The following is a 19,991-nucleotide window of genomic DNA, read 5'->3' on the forward strand; positions in this document are numbered from 1 at the left end:
AGCTAGATAGCTTCTATTAGATATTGCTCCGAATAAATGGTCCAATGAAGGAAATATCCTATCCAATAAGAAGGCAAATTTTCATAGTTATAATTTTTTAAGAACATCTCTTAATAGATGATATAGTATATAAGATAAATTATAAATATTGTTATTTATTCAGTTAGATTTTTAGTTTTAAATTATTTATTAAATGCCAACTATATCAGTTTATATACTATTACATCCTCCATTATTTAAGAGTTAATTTCAAAGAGAACATTAATTCAAATATAATTCAATTGTCATTCTTCTACCAAAACATTTAGATTATTTTAAAATCATCGTTTCAAAAATAAAGATTTAAAAATGTATCAATAGATTATATGACTCTTATAAAGAACTAATTAAAACTTTTTGGAATAATGGGCATCATATAGACTTAAACGCTACTACATTTTCAACTCTAAAAACTCTTGAAATAATCGAACGGAGGATAAAAGGAGAGATTTCAATAATTATTATTATTATTATTATTTTAATCAAAATATGGTGGTGACCATGAAAAATTCCAAAAAGCAGTTTATATATAACCTAAGTAGTCAGTATCTTACGTGGACGTACAGACTAATTAACATACATACACATACACGTAACATGTTTCCCTCATGCATGCAACATGAAGTTAGTGAAAGAGCAATGTGTTCGCTCGTGGGTTGCATCACCCGCAGTGCCACATATCACCACTTTTCACCACTTTTTTGCAAACTTCAATACACACACGCACGCCTTCAATAAATTCCTTAAATTCCTCCAACCATTGATATCACCAATCTGGCCCTTCCCTTTCACAAACACAAACCTCCAAACTTACCCTTCACCACCAGCTCGTTACCCGTTATCTTGTCCGCAAGCCAGCTTCCTCATTTATTTTTCTAACATCTTGGCCCTCCAAACCGCCTTCACTACTCATCTTCATCATCTATATATACACATATATACTTGGTATACTATTAGATAACCAACACATTACATTTACTTCACAGCAATCATGGTGAAGTTTCATGAAGATCTCAATAATCCTGAAGAAGAAGAAGAAGACGTTGGAGAAGAAATCAGCTACGACGATCTCAAGAAGCGCATGTGGAAAGACAGAGTTCTCCTCCAGAAGCTGAAGAAGAAAAGTAAAATCGAAGATCCCGAACCGCTAACCAAACAAGACGCGTCCCGGAGGAAGAAGATGGCGAGAGCTCAAGATTCCATCCTCAAGTACATGGTGAAGATCATGGAAGTTTGCAAGGCCAAAGGTTTCGTCTACGGGATCGTCCCGGAGAAAGGCAAAGCCGTCGGAGGTTCGTCGGAAAGTTTACGCCAATGGTGGAAAGACAAAGTCCGGTTCGATCAGAACGCTCCTCTCGCACTCACCGAGGTCTTGCCCGCCCTAGAACAACTGGAAGAAGGTGAGATATGTCCTATTTCCTGTATGCATCTCCTCCATGATTTGCAGGACACGACATTGGGGTCCCTTCTTTCTGCTCTGTTGCAACACTGTGCTCCTCCACAGAGGAGATTTCCATTGGAGAAAGGTTTAGCTCCGCCATGGTGGCCCAATGGGCAAGAGCTTTGGTGGGGTGAACAAGGTGTTTCGCATGAACATGGTCCACCTCCATATAAGAAACCCCATGATCTTAAAAAGGCTTGGAAAGTCAGTGTCTTGACGGCTGTGATCAAGCACATGTCAACCGATAATATGGAGACAATGAGAAGGTTGGTGAGGCAGTCTAAATGTTTACAAGATAAAATGACTGCAAAAGACATTACTACTTGGTCTAAAGTTGTCAACACTGAAGAAGCACTTCTACGACTCACCGAGAAATGCCTCATAATCTCTGAAGGGGATGAAGGTGATGGGAAAGAAGAAGAAGGAGAGAATTCCTCCTATTTGATTGTCAATGAGAAAAGGAAGAACATGTTTGATAGAGAAGCCGTCGATTTTCCACTCTATGCTTGCCAAAACACAATGTGTCCCCAGAGCGAATTGGCTCTGGGATTCTTGGACAAGAATTCAAGAACGAACCACGAATTACTATGTGCGTACCGGGTTGATAAGGATATTGATCCCTCGAGCAATACACAGATGAAAAGCGTGACGGATTGGATGAATATGGAGCTCGCGAATGTGAATCAGGATGGCGATATTGCGGTTACCAATGTAGATGGTGATGAAGAGCAATCTTGCAATATATTGGCTCACTATTCGAGCTGGGGTAATCGCATTGAAGATCTATCTATGGATGCAGTTTTCGAGATGCCAAAGGAAAACATGGACTTGGAAGACAACCCCGTATTACACCAGCATATCTCAAATGATCAACAACAAACAACTTCTATTTGGGATTTGGGTTTTCATTGGCCATATCAAGCTTAGAAATATGATATATGCTAGTTATTATATGAACAAGTTTGATTTTCATATACCCATCTACGTTTCTAATTAGGTTAACTATGAAATGAATATTAATGTAGCTCATAGCTAGCTAGAAACATATGTACAGTTTCATTTAGCTCTCTTTCTATCTATCAATAAATATGTACTATAATGACAATATTATTATGTAGTTTACTCTCCAAAAATCAGTTGTGATTAATTTATATATATTTCTTGTTTTGCTTCTACAGAAAAGAAACATAAAACATTACAGAGATTAACCAAAAATTGGAGGAATTAAAAAAAAAAAAAAAAAAAAAAGGTAGGGCAAAAGTCTTCCTCAAGTCCCTAACATAATATACAATTCCTTGAGGTTTTTTGATGGATTAAAACTCATATAAACTATGTCTCTGGGGTATGCAGTCATCGTATTCCAATACTCTTGGAGCAGCACACGAAAAGCCTTTTCTAAACCTGTTGTTTTTGCTCCTTACTTCTACATCCACTGAAAATATTCCACAAACTGGTCTGTGATCGGAGAATCTTGATTCCCCACGAATATATGATAATTGTTCAATTCCATTTCCGCGCCATAAGATCCTATCACACCTGCAAATCATTTCAAAACATATAAATTATATGTATACAAGAATTCTCAAGTCAAAAAATCTGTCAACTTTATTAATTATGTGTTTAGGTAAAAAATATTAAGGGTTTAACATACTCTGTTTATGTTTTTATATTATATTTAAATCTAAATAACAATTACTAATCTATTTGGAAAAATATTTAACACATAAGCATCCTGATTTAGCTCAAATTAACGATTCTTGATAATTAAAAAACTGACTAGCTTTCCAAAAATATGGGTTACATAATATTATAAAAACAAAACAATATATGTTTTGTGTATACCATGCAGGGGTTCGGCGTTTCTTCTTGGATTTGACGGTTTCGCCAGCATAAGAGTCGGAGTTATGAGTGTATTTGTAGGTCGGTGCAAAAAAAATCCTTCCCTCATTAAACCCTTTGAATACTCTCCCTGCTTCTCGCTCCATATTCAACTGTATTACCTTATCAGGAATTAGTCAAGCAAGTGATGTAAAAAAACCAATTAAAAACAACGACTGGTTGTTAAAACTGCTTTGAAAGTGTACCACTGACACTGAAAGAAAGCAAGCTTATATATTATTGCTCCTACTTCTAGGGATACAATTTCAAACACTAGGAATATTGTTCATATATATAGATATATAGTGCATGGCAATGTTACCTGTCTTAATTAAAGACGTGACAAACGTGATCTACAACATTATCTCCTACCACTCAAATAACATATAATAATGGATTTAAAAAAAAAAAAAAAAAAAAAAAGAAAGAAAAACGGAAATCTCATTTATTTATGCAAAGTCTAAGATAAACGTTGACCTCGCTTTATGGGGGTTGCTTCCAAAATCAAACCTAAAATAATGATGATTAAACAGGCAACAACTAAATTTTCCAAACGTTTCCAATAAAAGACAAAGTTGGAGTGTAAGACTTTTAGCTAAATAGGATTATCAAAGCAACTAACCTGATCTTTCTCTAAGAGAGTATCCCAGTCGTTCTCCTCCAAAAAACCCCTTGTTTCCTCATAGCTCAAAGACACTCGATAATTCAAATCTCCAAGCCAAATTACACGGCTACAGTATTCAAAAAGTAGAAAAAAGATCATATAATTTTTATCCATTATACATAAAATGAAACTGTGAAAAATGCAAAAAGGTATATTTTATGTAACAGATATATTATTTAAGTGGTATCATGTTGGATTAAATATTTGACATGTAATTTATTTAATACTAAACTCCTAAATGGCAAAACGAAAAACAACCCATCCCACATATCATTAACTAAATGAAAGGAATACCACCTTACCATGTACCAGTTACATAAAAAAAGAAGTTTTTATTTAAAGCACACGTACTCGTGATCAACTATTCTTTCAGGGGCACGACATGGTGTTTTGCAAATCTTTTGGAATTGTGTGCTTTTTAGTATCTCGGCTACATCTGCGTTTCTCTTAAGCTCATCACCCTCTTTCTCTCCAGAAGCCAAGTGACTACAAACGAAGCAAAAGCTTGTTTGGTGCAATGACATGCTTATGGATATGCATCCCTGCATTTATGAATCTCCTCGTCATCAAAAAAAAAAAAAAAAAAAAAACAACTGGTTTTCGGTATCATTGTTTACCATAACAATAAATTAGATCTTCTGCTTGGTTTTTCTTTTTTCTTTTTTTTTTAATGCTTGATTTTTTTAACACTTGAAATATATTTCAACACATATTTAAATTGAATTTATTTTATCTTTTCAATTTTTTTGTTGATGAAATGGTTTAATCTTAATCATTAAATTCACAATCCACTGTTGAGAGATTAAAAGCCAAGCATAAACAAGGGCGAAGAAAAACAAGAAGAGAATCGATTCTTTAAATTTTCAACCATTTGGGTATGGCTTTTAACTTTACCTTGTTTCCGAGGCAACCCATTATTCCTCTTCCAACTGAAGAGATTCTAAGATGAGCAATGTGAGGAACCAACTCTTTTCGAGTCCAAACCGACATGAAAATGCCCACCATCTGCTTGCTCGCTATGAGTCGGTAATTCATCTGGCTGGTTGAAGGACGTGAAGAAGGTATATCCGCAACCCTAAGGAATGCATCTACACTTCCATACTTTGGAGCTTGTTCGTACTGATCATCCGAATCCAAATCCAATTTACTTCCAGGATCAATGAGCTTCCTCAGCCTTCTCTTGTCGTGGGATAGCAGTTCCACATGGCAGTTGCAAGACTTGAGAAGTGTAGTATCCGCTCTCAAACTCCTGCTTAGAACTTTCAGTGATGGCTTCTGGAAGAAAGGGAGAGTACTTCCCGGTGATTTCAAGTCCTTGGAAAAGTTGTTCGATGTTTTTGAAGCATTTTCTAAATCTGGAAATATGGAATCGGCATGTGGTTTGTTAAGTGCTTGGTGTATTAGACCAAGCCATTTGACTGCCGGTTCATTGTCTTCAATCACAAGAACGTTTCCAGCGCTTAATGGAACGATTTCCTGGAACCTGAACACAAGAAAAAAATACGCGAAATATTGTAGTACTAAATAATGCAAAATTGACTCCATTGATTACAAGTTTCGGAGTTTTAATCTATCCAATTAATATGATGTGCTTCTTCACTAATTCTAGCGAGCTTCTATTTCTAATTTTTAATATACATTTGATGTACGATTCGATCATATAAAGTAAAGCACATAAGAATCATTGGATATTACCAAAAAAAGAAATATATATGAAGGGTCGAAAAAGTAAATATGAGAAGTCTTTTGACTCTATATTTATATATTGATATCATACCCTAAAATATATATATCTGAAGAGCCCTCTGCCTGCAAGAAATCTTCAAGGTTGAGGTCAATGTTCGGTGTCTTTCCTCCCACATTCCATGTTCCGACGAACATTCTGAAATCCCAATAATTAAAGTTTAATTTAAATTTTTAATTTTCAGACCCTATAAAATCAAGATATCCTGTAATGTAATTAGGACTGAAAGACGAAAGTAAAGCTCAGCTTCAATTGCGAGAATGAAGAGAATAATTCATACCGGAATTCTTTGATTTCGGTTGCAGGCGCCATAGACTGTTCAAAGTTGGATAGGTTTAGGCTTTCAATACCCGAACTACTCTCCCTTTCTGACAAGTAGATGAAAAACAGTAAAGCATTGAATTTTTGCATAGCCATAAAGTCTAACAATGTCCCAAATTTTTTTTCCAAAATGATTAGGCCTAAGCGTCAATGCAAAATAAGAATTTCTATTCTTTTTGTTTTTATTTCTTTTCCATTGAAAAACAAATAGCTGTCAAGTTAATCAAACAGATTGTGGTAGGTAAACTACCAAAAATGATACAAGAGATAAGGAAGACATATCATGATCGATCTTTCTAGGGTATGCACGTGACCTTTACCCATCAAAGAGATTGATCAATTTGGCAAATGACCCATCAATTATTATATATAAACCTAAAACAAGATTTTTTTTAACTTGATGTTACATTTGTTTTGAAAATTATGTTTTCGCATTGAACCCAAGAACAAAAAAAAAAAAAACAAAAAACAAAAAACAAAAAACAAAAACATAAATAATAATATAATAATATAATAATAATAAATTAAGAAGATCAGCATATATATACATATATATATATATATATATATGTATATATACATATATTACCTGAGAAGCTTTTCCTTATATAAGGAACATCATCCATCAATGCCTTTCTCCTTTCTTCAATCTTTTTCTCTAATGCTGTATTATAGATAATAAACATTGAGAAAATAAAGATTTACCAACAATTGATTAATATTGCAAAATTAATATAGAGAAAGAGGTGATTACCAAAAGAAAAGATCAATACCTTCTCCATCTGATTTAAGTAAATCATCCTCTGAGCTTCCTCTACCATTTCTCTTAGATTGAAAAAGCCTAGGAATTATAAACTTTAACCAAGAAAAAGAAAAATGAAATTTTGTCAAATCAGCTATTTACCCAAAAAAAAAAAAAAAAAAAAACAAAAAATCTTTTCAAAATATAAAAACGAGGAAAAAAAAAATACCCTCTTTTTCTTTTCACTCTTAACGGAGCTGTCGGGGGAAGAGGCGCAAGAACTACTAGTGGTGGCGGCGCCGGAGCCGGAGGCTGCTTGATCGGCTTTGGCCATTTCGGCTTTGGCATCCGGTTTTGAACTCCTAATTGGGGAAGACATTCATACAATAACTTTTTATCAGAATTCGGTTTTCTTCAACATTTTTTCTTTTTTTGCATCTATATTTTTTTCTTTTGGGACACAATTTATGTAAAAAAATTAATTTTTGGGTCTTTTTTTTTTTTTTTCCCAATTCTTGGTAGAAATTTTCTGGGTTTTATTTGTTCATGTATTAGTATTCTTTCATTAATTTTGTTCTGGGATAATGTTGTTGATGTGTCTTTTTTTTTTAGAAAAAAAAAAAATTGTGTGTGAGTTTATGTTTCTGTTTTGAAGGATGAGACATTGGCGCCAAAGCTTTCGGAGAGAAGAAACCGTTCAAAGTCACAGTTCATGATAACTCAAAAACTTCACAGCAAAAAAACACATCCTCATTCTCACCTTCTATAAACCTGCTTTATTTTATTTTATTTTATTTCCTCTTTGAAAACAAAAATTAGATTATCTATACGCCATGTTTGAATTAATTACGGTCCATTTGGACGAAAATTCTAAAAAAATAAAATGACCATTTTTATCAAAAAAAAAATTTGTGGAAAAAACATCAAAAAATAGAAACAAAAAGGCATATATTAATTTGTTAATTTTCTGAAACAAATAAGAAATTCATGCTAGTATCTAAATTCCTAATACTACAGCTTTAATTAATTTCAACAGTTTTTTGCATTTATATTTTTCTTTTAGCACAATTTATGTACAAAAACAGTAATGCTATAGTTACTAAAATAATTATCAAATTTAAATTTATTTACCAAATAATTCCTATTAAAATATTATCGATTAATATATTTTTATAACATAAATAAAAACTAAACTCTTAAATAATAAGTAAATTAAAAAATAAATTAATTATTACCATATTATATGCTACATCATTTTATAAATAAATTTAATAAATATTTTGATAACTATAACATGATTTGTAGAAAGAAAAAAAAAAGTTAAAACAATAATACTATATATATCAAATAATTTACTAAATGATGTGGTAGAATAATATGTCATTATTTTATTGTGCACTCATCTATATATAGGCTATATTTATTTATCATCTATGTCACATTATTTAATACACATTTTAGCAAACTATTTGCCTATTTGGTGTGTGTAGCATGAACTTAAAGATAGAAACAAAAGGCATATTTTAATTTTAACTTTTTGAAAACAAATAAAGAATTCTTGTATTCCTTTTTCCTTCCCTTTAGTTTTGTAGAATCTAAACTCAAATCTAATTTTCCAAAAACCAAAAAAGAACTGCTTGATAAGTGAGTTTTTATTAAGTCACTTATTTGGCTCTTATATGCTTGGAACTCAAGCTTTTTAATGCTTTCTATAGGTTTTGTGTTCTTGTTGAAGGTAAAAAAAAAGGAGGAATTAAGGCTAATTTTAGTGGAAATGTTGGGAATAAGAAGTGAGGTTCCATTAGCAACTCCATGGGTGCCCAATTTGCTAAATTGGTGAGCTATCATGACTAACTTGCTACCATTTGTAGCAAATTTCTATCTAGCAAGTCAAGCTTACTAAAGCACACTCAAATACACTCCAACTTGCCATCTAAGCGTGCCACATACTCTAACTCGCTAACCAACCATGAGAGCAGCTCCAACTCGCCAAGTTTAGCATGCTCAAGCCTCCAACTCACGCTCTAAGCTTCCATAGTGCATAGCAAGTTCAACAGCAACTCCAATTCACCAAGGCTGATTTCCCCTCATTCTTTGCGTGCTCAAGTTAGGAACGATAGCAACCTCAGCTTGCTCACGGCAAGTTCGAGTTGCCATTCGGATTTTCTTAAGACAAACTCACATGCTCTCCTTCCCAAGCCACATGCCAACTTATCTTTACGATGTGGCAAGTTATAGAGCCTTGATGAAAAATAAAAAAACTAAATTTCCTTTACTAACAGGGTTATTAGAGAAAGCTAGAGATTGAAGTTAAGGGGGCTAAAGGATACACAAATATCAAGGAAGATTCTAGAGAGAGAAGAAGAAGAATTAGAGAGAGAAACTTTGATTTGAAGGAGATTGAAGACTTTTAAGACATTGAAGCATCAAGATTTTTTATCAAATTAGTTTTTCTCTACCATCTCTTTTTCTCTAAGTTGTATTTGGTTATTGAACATCATTGAAAATTATATCTTTCTTTATGAAGTTTTCTTTGATTTTGATTATAGTTGTTACTATGCACATGTGTAGCTAAATTTATATATAGAATTTTGATGGAACCTTTACTTTGATAATATTTTATTAGTAGGTTGATTTTATATTTTGATTTTATCCTCTCTTTTTTTTTTTTGTATAAATTTTATATTTATTGTTTAATATACTCATGCATTTGAAAATTTGCTTGGGTGTTCGGTAGATTTGTTATTTTATACTTAGAAAAGTTTTATTTAGTATGTTGATCACTAGATTTATACTATCTAGGTCTTAATTGATGTAGGAAAGTTTGACTGGAAATTGGGTAGTTACAAAAAATAAGGCTTAAGGCATGAGAAATTAGAAATTTTTAATCTTCATTAAGGACTCATCGATTATAATTTCACTTTGAAAGAATTGATTAAATTTAATTGGAAACTCTTTAAGCTAGGAATTGGATAGAATGTGGTCTTTTAACAACTTAATCAATCAATATAGTAAAGGAAGAGGGAAGTCAAAATTCTAGATTTCTAAATTTATTGTAATTCCATTTTAAGTTTTCGAGTTATTATTTGTGACTTGAATTTCTGTCTTGTCATTTACTTTGGTGTAGTTTACAATTTCATTATCTAATTTCTTAGCTTATTTTTATTTTCATTGCCTCACTCCATTAGTGTATCTAGGTAAAAATAAATAATTAAAATTTTTGGTAATTAGTTAAATATTAAAATTAATCCTGATAGGAATGATATTCTCTCATCACTCTATTTCTTAATATGATCTGTGTATTTGCAGATGTCAGTCATCACTGCTTTGATCAATTCTGTGAGAGAAAATTCATACTAATATTTAAACAATTCTCAACTTTATATTAAGACTGATTTTGTTGATTAACTAGTATAATATCCACTGGAATTCAAATATTCCATCTCCTGCTTATTTATTTACTTACTTAATTCGTCCCTTTACAGTTAAAAAAAAAAATTAAAAAAACCTTAATTTTTTTTTTTTTTTCCTTCTTAGTGTCACGTTAGTAAAGAAGGAAAGAGAATATGCTATTCAACCAATTTAATAATTTTGTCGCAAGTCTTATAGCACCTTTTTTTTTTTTTTCTCCTTCCACTTTGTATTAATCGTATCATGAAAGAAATTAGTTATAAAATGGTGATAATAATTTATTTCAGTAACAATATAGTTAATGGTTTCGACCAAAATCATAATAGTTAATGGCAAAAGTTACAGGGGAAGAATGCGTGCTCATCCCTTTCACATCCACATTTCGTTTTCATCATTTCAAACTTTTAAAAGGGATTTATGAGTTTAAAATAATTTACCAAATTTGTCAATATTTCGTAATGTTCTAAAATGAATTTATATCAAAAACAACTTTTTTTGCTGCATCACTTCACATACTTATCATGCCATTATTGTCATTTTCAACCTTAGAAACAATGTCAGAAAAAACAATGACCTCGATTGTTTTAAGCATCCATCCTGGCAAGAAACGGAAATGCAATTCAGTCTTTGAGCACATGTGAAGTCTCATGCTATCCAAAAACCAGATTAGGAAATCATTCAGGAATTGCAACAAATTACCTCATAAATATCATTAACATTCTTCCGTTTTATACAATATTTTCAACCTTACAAGCTATTCTGTGCTTCTTTTTTTTTTTTTTTTTTTTCCCCTTGTGTGTGTGTGTTTGTTTTTCCATTTGTAATCGTGTATGTTGCCGAACTAGTGACTATTTATTTAAATACACCATAATACTTAATGTATCTTACATATCAATTGGTCAATGGCTATATGTACCCGAAACAAATCTTGTGAAATTTTTTTAGAAAGGATCTGATGTGAGCCGTGTTGACACTGCTCCAAGGAATTTGGCTCCTTGATCATGTTTTCAGAACTCAATCCCCCGCCAAAACCAAAACAAGTAGATCACCCTGCGAAAATTCAAAGCACAACCAAATTAAGAACATGATCAGTTTATACAGGAAGTTAAAATGGTACTATCAACAATGGAAATCAACGTTTACAGAAATATGATATTGGGAATAAAAAGTGCAACCGGATATGAAAATAGTAACCATTAAGCTTGTCACATCCGTTCTTTCACCAAATATAGGAGATAAGAGGAGGCTTACTGCCATTTATAAAAAGTTCAATGCTGGATTTCATCCAATCCCTTCCTGTAAATTGCTAAGTTCTGCATGCAGGAAATGTTAGTAAGCAGAGGTCAGGAAACAGAGACCAAAAAGTAAGCAGATGCAGGAAATGTTATTTAGCAAATGGATTATGTAAACATTTAGGAAACAGAGACCAAAATGTAAAATAATTGTACACTCATATGTCATAACCTTGTGGTTGGACCCAAAGTAGGCCTTTGAAGACTGTCCTATATGAAACCAACCCAATCTCTCTAATTTCCTTGCTTATAAAATGGTTATCCTATATAAAGCAAAGATGATACAGGGTCCCTCTATAATTACCAGTTTCTTAGCAAGGACTGAATAGATTTATGAAGGTGGTCTCAAAATCAAGGCTTTGGTGCCAGCCATCTATGCCAAGAGGCAATATAATTACATCTAGCTTGTTAATTAGCAATAATCAGTTATCCTAAATAATAAAATATCAGAGAACAGAAACGATGAACTTTATTCAGCCAAAAAAAAAAAAAAAAAAAAAACGAAACGACAAACTTTTTAAGCAATCTGTCCTACACAGCAATTCAATGACTTAACCACAAAAATAGGTTTTAAAAATGTAGGGTCCTGAAGAAAGAAAATTAAAAGAGATTTGAGACATAGTTTTAACATCCTATGGAATAGTAAACAAACATACTGCACTGTCAGAAATAATTTTTGCCATGAGTTGAATGTGATTATGGGATTAGTGCCTAGCCCGAAAAACAGTGCAAGAATTGCTACAAGTAGGAACAATTTTTGGCTTTTGAGATTTTCCTCAAATATGAAAAGTACGGTAACAACATATTCCTTCTATTTCTACACAATCCCAACCTCAAAGTCTTGAAAAGCTGTGCGCATTCTTGACATTTGAATTTCCACCAAACATCATAAATTCAAATGAAAAGTTTCAAGTACTATGTAAAACAAAATCCAATGAATCATGGTCATCAAATCTCGTAATCAGGGAAACAAATATCTCCTTGAGCTACAGTTTGTTGAGATTACATCCCACCATTTTTATAACCAAAGATCAAAGACAGAAAATAATAGTTTTCTTTATTATGTACTATGCAATACGCATGGTCAACCAGTAACCCCACTACTATGGTGAAATAGACAATAGCACATATAATTCTGTTATAAGCCTTGAGACAAATCATCCTTCCTGGCAAGAAGAAACCAAAAAATTTCAAGTACTGCCTACAAGACCCAAATCTAGCAATCCTCACAGAGGGGAGGAAAAAATTCCCAGGAATACATTTTGATAGAAATTGTCCATATTATAAGCCACTTTACATGCATATGAAACTAATCAAATATAAGAAGCTTAGCAAAAAAACATAAGAAAAGAAATGGAAATTGAGAATCTAACAGCTTAGATTTGAAGAGCACCCAACCTCGGTATAAGCATAAACACCAGCCTCTGTAGGTCCAATAGGACTTCCCCTCTTCATAAACTTTCCCTCTTTATATATATAAAGAAGTGGGATCCCAGTTGATATCTCTAAGCTCATAACCTGCTTCCAAAAAGTTGAAACTTATTTCAAATTAAAAGCATTACCATAAGCAATTGAAAGAAGTATGGTCTACTACCTCACGAGAAGATAATTTGTCAAGATACATAATTATCGACCTCAGAGTATTTGCATGGGCAGCAACCATCACATGCTTTCCAGACAGAAGATGAGGTTCAATCTGCAATGTAATTTCTCTCAACACTCAGGAACCAAGAGCTTTTGATGCTTTAAACCAATAAAATAATTTTATTTTATTTTTTATTTTTTTAAAGATGATCTTAGTTTTTCATAAGCAATGTATATGATATCTAATACCGAAAAGAACCTGGATGTTCTTACATGTTCTCTAAAATATGCAACAGCTCTTTGAGAACACATCTCCAAGCTCTCACCACAAGGGGGAGAAATATCATAACTTCGACGCCACTTATGGACTTGCTCCTCCCCATATCTCTCTTTTATCTCCTGCTTGTTTAGACCTTGTAATTCCCCATAACTGTAGAGGAAACCACTTGGTAATTATCTTACATACTCGTATATTGTTAGAAATTAAGTGTAGTGGAAAAATAGGGTATGCATGACAGTAAAGTACATTCTTTCATTTAATTGCCAAGCTGTTATAACTGGAACTGACTGATTTTTGGTCTCTTCACTGGAAATTTGAGTGCTAGCTTTTGCCTGCTCACTCTCATTATGAATGATGATGGGCACCTGCAAAAGAATGATCTGGTAAAACATATAGAACTTCTGTTCCATGCTAATCTGAAAGGTTAAAATGATAGATAATGAAAATTTGTCATGTTTTAAGAATTATCAGAGATACCTTTAAATTTTAGAATATTAAATTGCTAAGCCAAAGTCCATTTAGTTTAAACGCAATGTAAAATTTTCTGGGTAAGAAATGAGCCTGAAATATCATTTTATGTGTCCCTAATACATGAGATGAATAAGCACTTCAGGATGGAAATAGAAGACCTGAGATTTATTCATTGGTCCAAAATGGATACCAGCATTATCCCATGAAGATAAAATCTCCAAGTAAAGATTTTGTTGACAATCTGTAAATTGTACATCTGAATATCATTAGCATATCTGTTTACTCCTTTCTATTATATGAGCGCAGGTTGATAAATTATACATCTGAACATCAAAAGCAAACCTTCTTTAAAATTAAATTATACGAGGAGCAAACTAAAAACTAAAAGGTAGATGCCTATTAGTTCCATTACTGAGTCTGAAAGTTGAAATAACTACACTACACTTATCATGATCATTAGATGTTGAAAGTCTCCCACATGCCATGATATCAATTCACTTCTTTATTTAAAAATCACTACCAATTAAATGACATATCAGTAATACCTGTGATAAGTTTTACAGAACAATTTTTTCCTTTTTAAGCAAGTAAAATAGGAAGAGGAAGAGTACCTTCTTGCAGCGGTGTTGAGTCATTGCAAGCATAGCTGTCATCTGTGCACGAATGAGTGCAGATGTGTAAATCATGTCCACTGGTATATTGCAAATTCTTTTGCCTGCTTCAATTGCTTCATCTACACCTCTCTTCGTTAAAGGCACATCAACAGAGCCAGTGAATAAGTTCCTCTCATTCCAGAAAGACTCACCATGTCGAATTATAATTAAAGCAGACTCAACTACCAGCAAAAATATGGAATCAATTGTTAGTAGAACACAGGAAGAAGAGCTCAAATGCCCAGTAAATACAGTAAAAAAAATCCAAAGCATTAGTGCCGATGTTAAATCTTCAAAGTTCAAACAATTTATAAATATAGATTAGGCATTCAAGATCTTGAAATTCAAACTTAATTGCCAAGTCTCTCATGAACATGAAGGTACAAAGATGTATCAAATGTAAATGTTCAAACTAGCTTGTATAAACATAATAATTACATCACAGTAAAACCAACTCACTTGATCTGTGTTGGGAATCGTCAGTGGTACCATAGGTAGATATGGCATGATCCACCCCAGAAGTATGAGAATTTGATGAATGAACTATGTACAATCTACGCTGTTTAGAGTTAGAACTTCCTTTTCTGCAGAATCCAATATCAACTGCAAAATCCTTTGTGGTAAATTTCAGTGATGAACTTCCAAATATATTGAGAGACGTAGAATCCTTGCGACAATTATTATCATAGAGCTGAATGGGGCCAACATATTGATGTAAAACAGCAGCAGCCATTCTATTGGTCCAATAAACACATCAAAATTAAAAATTAAACTGAACCCAGAAAACATATCAAATGCATATTAACATTCTAGTTTTCTAAGAAATCTGTCAGCTCATAGAGCAATGCTAAATTGAATTTAATTTATGTTTTCCAACATATGATTTTTTCCAAAAACCCATAAAATAATTATCTTTCCTTTTCTCGAGAATCATAAAGCGTCACAAATTCAAGAAGCTGTCAGTTTTATATGTAAAAAAAACAAAAAATAAAAGCAGAAAACCCAAAACGAAGAGAGCAATTCATGCCAATTAACTGAATTACAAATTCCAAAACTCATAACAAAATCTAAGAAACAGAATTCATCACAGAAATTATAGGAGTGTATTATATATATATATAATGTATAGATCGTGCATGAACAAGAAAAAAACCCATATTGTAGTCAGATGGGTCAGAAAGCAATAAGAAGAAACTCACATTGTTATCAGACGGGTCAGAAAGCAATGAAGCAAAGAAGCTAGAACTCCGACTCTAAATTAAGAGAATTGTGGCAAAGAACAAATTTTGCAAACCCACAGTGTTTTGTAAGTAATATAAAAAGGGATCAAAATTAAAAAACTTTTGAGAGATTTTGATACCCTCCTTTCTCTTCTTGCTGGTAAAAGTGGAAGCCACGGAGTTGGCAGTATATGCAAATTTAGCGGGCGAATAGGAACGGAAAATCCTCTGAACTTTGGTTGAACGACGTCGTTTCTCTCTCGTAGGTACTGTGCTTTTATTTTGCTTTATTATTTTAATTAATAATTTTTTTTCCCCCAATTTATTAAATATTGAAAATAAATTCCCAAATTTCTAATAAAATCCTAAATGCCGTATAGCTTTTACAACATCGGCACTGGCCATCAAATGCGACAAGTCGGATACCAGTTAACAAAATGCGACCAAAAGTTACAAGGCAATAGTCATTGGGGGAACAATACCTTTATGAGAGGATGATCCAAAATCTTTTGGATTGTTCCTTCTAAAATTACAACCTTAAATACAGTATATCCTATTTCCAAATGTGTCTATCAGGCTTTGACAGCGGATCAGACTTATTGTAACAATCTTATAATAAAAATTATTATTTTTTAAATTAAAATATGTAATTCTGATATTATATTAAATTATAGTTCAATAATATTATTATTATCAAAAATTCAATTTTGTGATAGGTAAAGTGAAATTGATTATATACTTTAGTAGATTTTAAGGAATTGATGATGGATTAGTAAAATGTGTTATATCGAGAAGGTTAATGAACTAGTTGGTAATGATTTGAAATATTATTTTGATACAAACTTAAAATAAATAAATATATATATATATATATATATATATATATATGAGGTGAAAATTTCAAACTTCATTATTATTCAAGAAAATAATAATTGATTGTCACTGGAAAAATATAACAATAAAATCTACTAATTAAAATTAAACCTTTCAAGAGGCAATTGAACAAACTAAAGTTTAGAAGCCACAATTTAAGTGATCAAAATTACATAAGATAGCACAAACACAATATTATATGTCTAAAACTTTATTCATAAATAATATCCCACCAAGATAAAAGAGACATAATTATCAGAAATATAAAAAGAACCAATTAATATATAAGACAGACGAAAATGATCACAAACTAACTATAATGAGATCGATCGAGATGATCATGATCATCATAATTCAATACACTTCTTATTTCAATGATCGATATTATTCACTCGGATGCAAAGTACTTGTTATGAAGTTGCTTGCAGTGGGGCAAAGCCTCATTGATTAAGAAGCCCATAGAGTTGACCTTATGAAACCGGTTGACTACACCATTGTAGGCTGTGAGAACTGCAGAGGCAATTTTGCGTCCCCGATCTGCTTTGTTGCAATTAGCAACTGGGCTTTTACCCAGAAGGCAGTTGCACATCTGGTCCTGGTGGTCTTCCTTAACATCAAAGTTGTATGTTCCCGTTGAGTCTGTCTGTGTCTCAGCACTGTACATTACCTGTAAGTTGGTCCTGTTTACACACTCAAGTCTCACCGTTGCACCTAAACGTCAAAATAAATTAAAAACCATTAAAAAAACAGTTGGTTTTTTTTATTTTTTTATTTTTAATTTTATCGTATATATGTAAGGTTTTTTCGCATCTATGCACCTCAATTGCTAAGCTTTTGCATTTTGCTAGCTATATTTTTTTTTTTTCCCCTCTTCTGGCACTTTGGTTTCTAAAATTTAGCTTTATTTGTTAAACTGTTGATCTCTTAATCTATTTCTTGCCTACTTTTTAGTAGTTTAGACGCATATGTGATGCATTTATTGCAACAATAAAATAATAAAATAATAAAATTACAAATTAAATCAAACAATCCCACAAAAAAACTTTACATGTTGGATCAAGTGCTAAAATATAGACAAGAAATTGGTTTAAGAATTAAAGTACATTAAAAATTGAAGTTTAAGAACTAGAAAAAAAAACATTTAAAAACCAAAGTGCAAAAGCTTAATAATTGAGAGGCATAGGTGCTAAATACCCTATATGTAGTATTTTTTTATTTTATTTTATATATATATATATATATATTTTTGCAATAATACTCTACAATTGAATAAATCATCTAGTAATTCAGTCCAATCCTGAATACAAATAGATCTTATATATAGTATAGCGGGAAAACGAAAGGGAAATGCAAATAAAGGTCATACCTTGAATGTAAGTTGTGATTTCAGTTTCGAACCCAAAACGGCAATTGTCGCAATAGATACGGCCTTGGATTTGGAATTGGCCCAAGACGAGTGCTGGAAGAAGAACACAGAGAGCAGACAATAAGAAAAGCCTAGCCATGGCCATGCTCATGAACAATAATATTAGCTAACTCTGTATAGACAAAGTGGAAAGGGAAAGGGAGAGAACAGTGATGGGCTTAGGAAAAAATTGTGAAACAAAGAGGGAGTGGCAAGTGGGTTTTTAATGCACGATGAGCTTCTTAAATGATGTAGGACACAGTCGGTGATCCATCACATGCACTAAACCATGCATTTCATGCACTAAACCGAGTCTTACGGCTTATGTTTCTTTATTTTGTTTCCCCCCTTGTCTTTGTCCTTAAAAAATTTACATTTTTAATTTGTAGAGGAATTAAGTGGTTGATTTTTACTCAATCCAATTGTCATTGCCAATATTGCATGAGCTTCATTTACAATATATATATATATCAAAATGATCATGAAAATATAAAGTTGACATTATATATATATATATATATATATATATTCCGGTGAAATAGGATCTTTTATACTATACGTACAAAGATATTTTTAAAATAGGAAGCATGTGCGAAGCCTATCGTGATGGATGAGGAAGCTAGCTAGCTAGCAAGTTTGCTTGCTAAAGCAGATCCATGGATTGGATGTGAAAAGGTGAGGTGTACATACAGTTGACTTTTTTTTCCATCTAGTAAAATAGATCTGCAGAAATATTGAAAGGGGACTTTCAATGCATGTGATGGATCCCAATGACAATATTATCGTATTTTGCGTCCTTCATTAATCTTCGAATACTATTGTTTAGCTTATACTGTTAAACTATTTATTGTTAGATCATATAGGGAAAGCTAAAAGCATGTGCTTTAGAGATGAGTAATTATTGGGTCAAAACTCAGAAGTGAATAGGAACCGGTGCAATCCACATGACATGATCTTGATTCAGAAAAACTAAAACATAGAAAAAAATTAAATAAATAAATAATAAAATAAAAAGCATAGGAATCGCAAAAACAAACACTCTCTATATTTATTTGAGTTTTTGGCATCAATTCTTAGTTTCAACATTTTTGTACAGTATTTTCTATAATACTGAATTAGCATTAATACTTTTAAAAATCTATAAACAATGCACTATGAGTTCAAAATTTTCATAATTTTTTTACCGTAAATGTGCACCATGAGAAGATTCTCTTTTCCTACACAGAGGTATAATTGAAATAAAAACTGTGAAGGTTTTGGACTAATGTTGCTTTGTTTACAAGTTTTAAAGTGTGTAAGTGCTAATTCAAGCTTATAGTTGAATAAAGTTCAAAAAGATTAAAATTAAGCCTTGTAAAATACAACATGATTTATTAATACGATATGAATCTGTTCGATAATTTATAAATTTAGATCCATAATGTTAAATTGGTCTATAATAGTATCATTCAATAAGAACTGTTAAAAAAACAGATGATAACGAATGGAATTCATTGGAACTATTAAACCCATTAGATTTATTAATATGAGATATTTGTATAGTTTTATATAATATAATAATTTTACCCTAAAATTAATTTTATTAAAAAATTTAAATAATGATGTATTGTTCTAAATTTATTATTTTTTAATAATTATATTGGATTTTGAATGTTGATTTAGTTTGTAATGTTTGAATGTTTAAAATAACAATGTATATTCCTTAACTACAATAGATGTTTAATCTGGATTTAATTTGTAATATTTGAAATTGACAATTATTAATGCATGTGGAATTTTAGTATGCAGATGCTTTGCTTTTTTTTTTTTTTTTTTTTTTGGGAGATGTTTAGCTTATCAATAAGCATATCTATCTGATCTTTTTCTTCTTTAAAAAAATAAAAGGCTTTATTATATCACTTTAGTATCTAATTAAAATTTGACATATATATTTAATAAATTAATAGATTAAATGATGAATTATATGAAAATTT

General features: G+C 31.8%; 4 protein-coding genes across 5 annotated transcripts; 1 reads left to right on the forward strand and 3 right to left on the reverse strand.

Annotated features, from left to right (window-relative positions):
* Positions 1-1,013: 1,013 nt before the first annotated feature.
* On the forward strand, positions 1,014-2,497 carry LOC107425425 (ETHYLENE INSENSITIVE 3-like 5 protein). The gene has a single exon (XM_048478748.2). The coding sequence runs from the start codon at positions 1,031-1,033 to the stop codon at positions 2,405-2,407; it is 1,377 nt and encodes a 458-aa protein (XP_048334705.2). The 5' UTR covers positions 1,014-1,030; the 3' UTR covers positions 2,408-2,497.
* Positions 2,498-2,601: 104 nt separating this feature from the next.
* Positions 2,602-7,473, reverse strand: LOC107425437 (type I inositol polyphosphate 5-phosphatase 5). The gene is made up of 10 exons (XM_048479561.2): positions 7,059-7,473; positions 6,861-6,942; positions 6,677-6,751; positions 6,047-6,134; positions 5,800-5,904; positions 4,917-5,505; positions 4,374-4,564; positions 3,981-4,089; positions 3,323-3,471; positions 2,602-3,016 (listed from the first exon to the last, which is right to left on the reverse strand). Exons 1-10 carry the CDS (start codon positions 7,206-7,208, stop codon positions 2,794-2,796), a joined length of 1,761 nt encoding a protein of 586 aa, XP_048335518.2. The 5' UTR covers positions 7,209-7,473; the 3' UTR covers positions 2,602-2,793.
* A 3,532-nt stretch (positions 7,474-11,005) lies between these two features.
* LOC107425424 (2,3-bisphosphoglycerate-dependent phosphoglycerate mutase 1) lies at positions 11,006-15,941 on the reverse strand. 2 transcript variants are annotated; one of them, XM_048478523.2, is made up of 9 exons: positions 15,720-15,941; positions 14,980-15,254; positions 14,479-14,702; positions 13,685-13,761; positions 13,390-13,546; positions 13,127-13,228; positions 12,931-13,050; positions 11,492-11,553; positions 11,006-11,290 (listed from the first exon to the last, which is right to left on the reverse strand). In XM_048478523.2, the coding sequence occupies exons 2-8, from the start codon at positions 15,251-15,253 to the stop codon at positions 11,509-11,511; spliced, it is 999 nt and encodes a 332-aa protein (XP_048334480.2). In that variant the 5' UTR covers position 15,254; positions 15,720-15,941; the 3' UTR covers positions 11,006-11,290; positions 11,492-11,508. The 2 variants fall into 2 exon arrangements, with proteins under 2 accessions (XP_048334480.2, XP_048334479.2); XM_048478522.2 differs by having other exon boundaries at positions 13,643-13,761; positions 15,720-15,939.
* An 867-nt stretch (positions 15,942-16,808) lies between these two features.
* LOC107425434 (protein DOWNSTREAM OF FLC) lies at positions 16,809-18,240 on the reverse strand. The gene is made up of 2 exons (XM_016035438.4): positions 17,980-18,240; positions 16,809-17,324 (listed from the first exon to the last, which is right to left on the reverse strand). Exons 1-2 carry the CDS (start codon positions 18,128-18,130, stop codon positions 17,002-17,004), a joined length of 474 nt encoding a protein of 157 aa, XP_015890924.3. The 5' UTR covers positions 18,131-18,240; the 3' UTR covers positions 16,809-17,001.
* Between the last annotated feature and the right edge of the window lie 1,751 nt (positions 18,241-19,991).

This window comes from Ziziphus jujuba, chromosome 7 (genome assembly GCF_031755915.1).
Source record: "Ziziphus jujuba cultivar Dongzao chromosome 7, ASM3175591v1".
Classification (NCBI taxonomy): Eukaryota; Viridiplantae; Streptophyta; class Magnoliopsida; order Rosales; family Rhamnaceae; genus Ziziphus; species Ziziphus jujuba.